The following is a 6,843-nucleotide window of genomic DNA, read 5'->3' on the forward strand; positions in this document are numbered from 1 at the left end:
GTACCACTCATTTGCATAGTGGCTCTTAATTAATTTAATCATTTCTGGATTTATAATGCTACATATGCCTGAAGTTTCTTGAGTTTGAAAAGGATTTGAGGTCCAATTTTAATATATTAGTTTGGTGGGTTTTCCTGCTTTTTGTCCAAGTGCCCTGACAAAGAAGACTAGAATGGCAACAATTGCAAGACTATGCCTGCAGTCGCTACTTAAATTAGTGAATTCACTTTTGGGAATGGTTGGAAATATTGCAAGTACCCACATAGGTAAATAGTGTTATTATTATACTTAGTGATAAACATATTGGTGATTGGATCCTAATTGAACTTTTGTTTTGCATTATGGCTAATGCATGCTTGAAGAAATCCAGCCATAAGTTAACCAGCATTACTCTGTTAACTCGTATAAGAAAATTAATAAAATATATATTTCCTATCCCTTCGCTTTCCCAGCCCATCAACTTAGTACCATCGTCGACCAGAGCTTGGACCTCGTCATCAATAGAATTATGTCTACATAGCCATTCAAGCTGAATTTTTCTTTCAAAACTTGGAACTATTGGGGTTAAACTTCGAACCATGGCTTGTCCGATTTTGTGGTCTCTTATTCGTGAGTTTTTTGTTTGTTGTTTTAATTTTTTACTTAAAGATGATTCCTCAATAGTATAAGTTATGAATCCAAATTTATCCTAATCAATAGCAGGATAATTCAATCTAAATTTAGCAGATAAATCTCATGAACACAAAAACCCCAAATATGTACTCTCCTTTGGTTTATTCATCAGTTTTATGTTTCTTTTATGTTTTTGTTGATTCATCTGTACTCTCCTTTGGTGGTTGTTTTAATTATATATATACACACACACATATACTTGGCTGAGGCATATTCTCTTCTTCTTTTTTTTTTTTTTTTTTTACCCAATAAATTTTAAATTTTTACCAGGAAGAGCGATGCGGCACAACAAACATCGCTTTTATCGCTAATGAAGGTTGTGAAGCAATATATGTTAGTGTCGATTCGAGGACTACATCTTTTAAGAATAGAGGATTTATATTGGGAGAGGAGTCACACAAATATTTGCATATGAAGAGTTCTAATGTATTTGCAACTAGAGCGGGAGAAGTTGAGAATGGTCGCCAAATGTTAAAAACTATGAATGAATACTTTAGCAATCGTGAGGAAATAGTTAATGGCATCCATATTGCACCAGCAAAAGCCAAAGAGTATATATGTGGGCAAACATCAACAGGGAATAGAATTAAGGTGTCTACTCTTCTGGGTGGATGGGATGCGAATGAAGTTCCTTATGTATATCAAGTTGATCGTGATAAATTGAAGCAAGTATCCAAATCCTCGATTAGCAAGGGATTTGGGAGTTGTTTACACCCAAATTAAACAGCCAATAAGGACAAGACACATGGAGGAAACTGGGCTTGGTCAGAGGCACCCTCGGCACCCTACCTACCGATCTCTCCATTAGGGCAACGCCCTCTCCTGGGACACGTGGCGCGCTCCCAAGCGACGCCCACAGTCCCACATCGATACAAAATGCACACCTCCCAAGAGCTATAAAAGGAGGCCAACTATCCCAAAATAGAGGTAATCAGAACTTACGGCATACAAGCCTATTGATCTGTCAGTTGAACTTTCTATTCCCGAACTTACTTAAGCATCGGAGAGCCTTCGGCCGGTACCACACCGGTGCCCTAGGTCTTACCGTGCGCTTGCTTTTATTACAGATCGCACAGCCTACCGAAGCATCAAGTCTACCGAAGACACAAATTTACTAAGTTGACCCTCTAAGTCAAAGAACCACTTTTTGGCGTCAACAGTTTGGCGCCGTCTGTGGGAAACGATAAAATCGACCCTTTATCCCGAACATATGGGGACCACTGAAAAAACTACGTTCGTACCACGAGAGGGGATGCCGTTCGGCATGCCAAGCGGGGTGAGCCCTGCGCCAGCCCCATACACACCGGCAACTAATCCCCCTGCGATCCAATCCGCCGAAAACGCGGAGCTTTTAGCCCAAGTCGTGTCCCTTCGGCAGGACATGGCTAGGATGCAAGAACACAATAATCTTCTCTTGACCAGAGTGGAAGAAACGCAACTGCTGTTAAACCAGCAGCAAACGCAGAACATGCCGACAGACCGATCATCCGAAAGCCTGCAGACTCCTCGTCGGCAGAAGAAGGGCAAGAAGGTGGCAAAGGCAACGCCTGCGCCGTCTAAACAATTGGTGGTCCCGGCACCCAAAAATAAGCCCCATGTACCGAAGAAGGTCTACTCCGATTGCCGACACCGGCTGCTAGAGCGAGAAGTCGAACGGCATTCCGAACGGCAGCAATCGCCGATCAGGATCAACGCCCGCTTGGACGACCCCCGACTGAAGAACATGGGGAGGAAGTCTCCGATACGGAGGATACAAGTCCTAGAATCCACGGCAGAGTCTGACCATGAGTACACTCCTTCCACCAACCGGTCATCTCCCTACCGTTCGGCAACCCCGACGAAGTTCTCGGAGGTTAACCCTGCCAGGTCCCAGCCGCGATCGGTGCATCAAACGGCGGAGGAGATACCGGACAGAGACCCAGTCATCCGCCTCCTCCTTCAAAGGGTACAGAAGATGGAGGACGATCGGACTCGTTCACAGGAGCCGGACTAGGGAAGGCTTCGGCCAGGACCCTTCACCGAGCGCATAAGGCACTCACGGCAGGATAGGGATGTGCAGCCCCTCCGCATAACACCCTACACAGGGGTGGAGGATCCACTGACGCACCTCCATTCTTTTCAATCGGCAGTAGGATGCCGAGGGCTGAGCGACGAAGGCCTTTGCCTTCTGTTCCCTTCCTCACTCACGGAAGCAGCTCTGAATTGGTTCTACCGTTTGGAACCGGGGACGGTCGACTCCTTCGACGAGCTGAAGCAAATCTTCCTGAACCACTTCATGATTCAGACAGACAGACTGTACTCTGCAGATGATCTGTATACCATCCGGCAGAGGGATGACGAACCATTGCGCGAGTATGCCGCACGATTCAGCCACGAGTACTCGAGATGTCCGGATACCAACGACAGGGCAGCCTACGGCGCCTTCAAGAGTGGCCTACGGTCTTCACACTTTCGTTATCTGGTACACAGCAGCAATTGGCGTACGTATGATGAACTCATGAAGCAAGCGGCAATCCACGCCAAGGCTGAATACTTCAACTCGAGGGCCGAGCCCACGGCTCGGCAGAGCGAACCAGTACAGCGTCCCTCCACGGCACAGGCATCGCCGTACGCACCACCAACCCAGACTGCGGCGTACTCTGAAAGTCACAAACGCAAAGATGCCGGAAGCTCCCAAAAGGGGCATTCCAAGAAAAACAAGAGCAGGTACGGCAGGGAAAACTACCGAGCCCCACTAACGGCACATCACCAAGGGACGGAGGTGTTCACCCTGCTCAACACCTCCTATGAAGCAGTGCTGATGAACGAGAACGAGATAATCCCGAAGCCAGCCTTCCGAAAGCCCAGTCGGCAGGACGGCAGGGATACAGGAAAATTCTGCCGATACCATCAGCAGAATAGCCACAACACCGAGGACTGCATAAGCCTGCGGAAAATCGTTGAGCGGTTAATCCGGGAAGGCAAACTGGACCAATACATAGCCAGGCCTCAGCAGGCGCCAGTTCCGAACGCTAATCGGCAGATCAACATGATCAGCACCATCAGCGGAGGCCTAACCCTTGCCGGAGCATCCAACCGTTCGATAAAGCAGTATGTCAGGGCGGCACAATACCCCCAAGTCCTCGGCATTGAAAGCAGCCGGCATACAAAGATGCCGAAGGTCAGGTGGGAACCCATCACCTTCTCCGAAGAAGAAGAAGAAGGGATCATCTACCCACACAACGACCCTATGATCATCCGAGCCGACATTGTCGAGTTCGATGTCGGACGAATCCTGATCGACAATGGCAGTTCGGTAAACGTCATCTTCGCCGATGCATTCAAAGAACTCGGAATAGATGACAGCCAAGTCAATCGGCAACTCTCGCCTCTCCTTAGCTTTTCAGGAGACCTGGTCCAGCCAATCGGCAGAGTCAGCCTGCCAATCGCCTTCGGCACAGCACCACGAAGGACCATGGTCTACGACCAGTTCCTTGTGGTAGACTGTCCTACGGCGTATAACGTGATTGTCGGCCGAACGACTCTAACGGAAATAAAGGCCCACTTGTCCCCCCACATGCTACTCATGAAATTCCCAACCTGCTGCGGCACGGGGGCAATCAGGGGCGATCAATTGAGCGCTCGGAACTGCTACGCCACAGCGTTGAAATCGGCAGCTCCCCACAAGCAGAAGGAAACCTTCACGGTCGCAGACTTGCCGAACGGCAATGAACCAGTGGACGATCCAAGGGAGGAAACTCCCACTCCAGTGGCACAACCTGCCGAAGATCTCGAAACGGTGGCGCTGGACGAGAATCAACCGGACCGGTGTGTGAGAATCGGTACCATGCTGAACGCCACCCTCCGTGCCGAATTCATCCGGTTCCTTCGGCAGAACTCAGAAGTCTTTGCTTGGTCCTACAACGACATGCCAGGCATATCACCTGACATCATCAGCCACAAGCTGAGCATCTCACCGGCATTCAAACCTATCAGGCAAAAGCGCCGATCCTACGATACCGAACGGTATGAAGCCATGAAGAACGAGGTGGACAAACTCATGACCATCGGCTTCATACGAGAGGCCATATATCCGGAATGGCTGGCGAACTCAGTCATGGTTCGGAAGGCAAAGGGCGGATGGCGAATGTGCCAGGACTACACCGACCTCAATAAGGCCTGTTCGAAGGATAGCTTCCCGTTGCCGCGCATCGATCAGCTGGTTGACGCCACTGCCGGTCATGAGCTGCTCAGCTTCATGGACGCATACTCCGGATACAACCAGATCTTCATGCACCCTGCCGATAGCGAACACACGGCGTTCATAACTGACAAAGGCCTGTACTGCTATAACGTCATGCCGTTCGGCTTGAAGAATGCGGGGGCAACATATCAGAGGCTGGTCAACCGAATCTTCGCTGAGCAGATCGGTAGCACCATGGAGGTCTACGTAGACGACATGCTAGTAAAGAGTCGAACGGCAGGGGAGCATTTGAAAAACCTATCACTCATGTTCGGCATCTTGAAGGATTACCGAATGAGACTCAACCCGACGAAGTGCGCCTTCGGCGTATCTTCAGGGAGATTCCTCGGTTTCATGATCAGCCAGAGAGGTATTGAGGCGAACCCCGATAAAATCAAGGCCATAATCGACATGGAGGTGCCGAAGACACAGAAGGACATCCAGAGCCTTACCGGACGAGTGGCAGCCCTCACTCGCTTCATCTCCAAAGCTACAGACAAATGTGCACCGTTCTTCAAAGCCTTGAAAGGGGGCAAACACCATATACAGTGGACTGCCGAATGCGATAAGGCATTTCAAGACTTGAAGGACTACATGGGCCGAGCACCGCTACTGTCGAAACCCCTCCCTGGAGAAACGCTCTCTCTATATCTGTCGGTATCCAACACTGTCGTCAGCTCGGTACTGATACGGATCCCAGAGAAGGCAGAGCTGCCGATCTTCTACGTCAGTAAGGCCCTTCAGGGGGCAGAGTCTCGGTACCCCCCACTCGAGCAGCTGGCTTTAGCTCTGGTCGTTTCTGCCCGGCAGTTAAGGCCCTATTTTCAGGCCCACACCATCATCGTTCTAACCAACCAGCCCCTTCGGCAAGTTTTTCAAAAACCAGAAACATCCGGAAGGCTGGTGAAATGGGCGATCGAGCTAGGAGAATTCGACGTACAGTTCAAACCTAGGCCTGCCGAAAAGGGACAGGCCGTAGCAGACTTCATCGCTGAACTGACACCTTCGGAACCTTCAGAAACTGAGGAAACCCCTCCACAGGAAGGACTACCGAACGGCAGTCGTCTCGACCAGTCAACTCCTCTCTGGGTCCTGCATGTTGACGGTTCGGCAAACCAGCAAGGATGCGGAGCAGGTCTGGTACTCACCGCTCCCGATGGAGTCAAAATTGAATACGCCATCAGGTTTGGCTTCCGAACGTCCAACAACGAAGCCGAATACGAGGCACTTTTGGCTGGCCTACGGCTCGCCAGAAGCATGGGGGCAATTCAGATCAGCATCTACAGCGACTCGTAGCTAATAGTGAACCAGGTGACTGCCGACTTCGCAGCTAAAGACGCATCCATGACGGCATATCTTACGGCAGCACACCAACTGCTAAACAAGTTCCAGGCGTACGAGATTCGGCAGATACCAAGGAACGAAAACAGTCATGCCGACGCCCTCGCTAGATTGGCTTCGGCAATCAACGACAAAGTAGGTCGAAAGATCCCCGTCGAGATATTGGCCCTTCCGAGCACCGCCACCGCCGAGATCTGCGCTGTCGAGCACAACGATACGTGGATGTCGCCTATTCATGCTTACCTAACGAACGGTACCCTCCCTACAGATAAGGCCAAGGCCAGACAGCTGCGCTACTGATCGACGAGGTACATTGTCATCAACGACATCCTGTACAAACGTGGCTACTCGACCCCCTACATGAAATGCATCACCGAAGAGCAGGGCGAATATGTCCTTCGGGAGATCCACAGTGGTGTCTGCGGCGATCACTCCGGTTCTAAATCCCTGGCCCACAAAGCCTTTCGGCAGGGCTACTACTGGCCATCCATGCACAGGGATGCAATCGCGATGGTAAAGAAGTGCGACAAATGCCAGAGGTTCGGTAACATCCCGCACCTACCTGCCGAACCCCTCACACCTATCGTAAGCCCATGGCCATTCGCCCA

General features: G+C 50.3%; 1 protein-coding gene across 1 annotated transcript; it reads left to right on the forward strand.

The window, feature by feature from the left end:
• Nucleotides 1-1,924: 1,924 nt before the first annotated feature.
• Nucleotides 1,925-6,190, forward strand: LOC148297865 (uncharacterized). Its single transcript, XM_088248710.1, has 4 exons — nt 1,925-2,617; nt 2,717-4,828; nt 4,937-5,116; nt 5,465-6,190. Exons 1-4 carry the CDS (start codon nt 1,925-1,927, stop codon nt 6,188-6,190), a joined length of 3,711 nt encoding a protein of 1,236 aa, XP_088104836.1.
• Nucleotides 6,191-6,843: the final 653 nt, after the last annotated feature.

This window comes from Prunus avium, chromosome 1 (genome assembly GCF_965620075.1).
Source record: "Prunus avium chromosome 1, drPruAviu1.hap1.1, whole genome shotgun sequence".
In the NCBI taxonomy this organism is placed as follows: domain Eukaryota; kingdom Viridiplantae; phylum Streptophyta; class Magnoliopsida; order Rosales; family Rosaceae; genus Prunus; species Prunus avium.

Bases quoted from the DNA above. Each gene is read 5' to 3' on its own strand.
- LOC148297865 (XM_088248710.1), top strand. From the start codon at position 1,925: ATGCCGTTCGGCATGCCAAGCGGGGTGAGCCCTGCGCCAGCCCCATAC. The intron at 2,618-2,716 runs GTACAGAAGATG...CACTCACGGCAG, and splicing joins TCCGCCTCCTCCTTCAAAGG to GATAGGGATGTGCAGCCCCT. The intron at 5,117-5,464 runs GTAAAGAGTCGA...GAATGCGATAAG, and splicing joins TCTACGTAGACGACATGCTA to GCATTTCAAGACTTGAAGGA.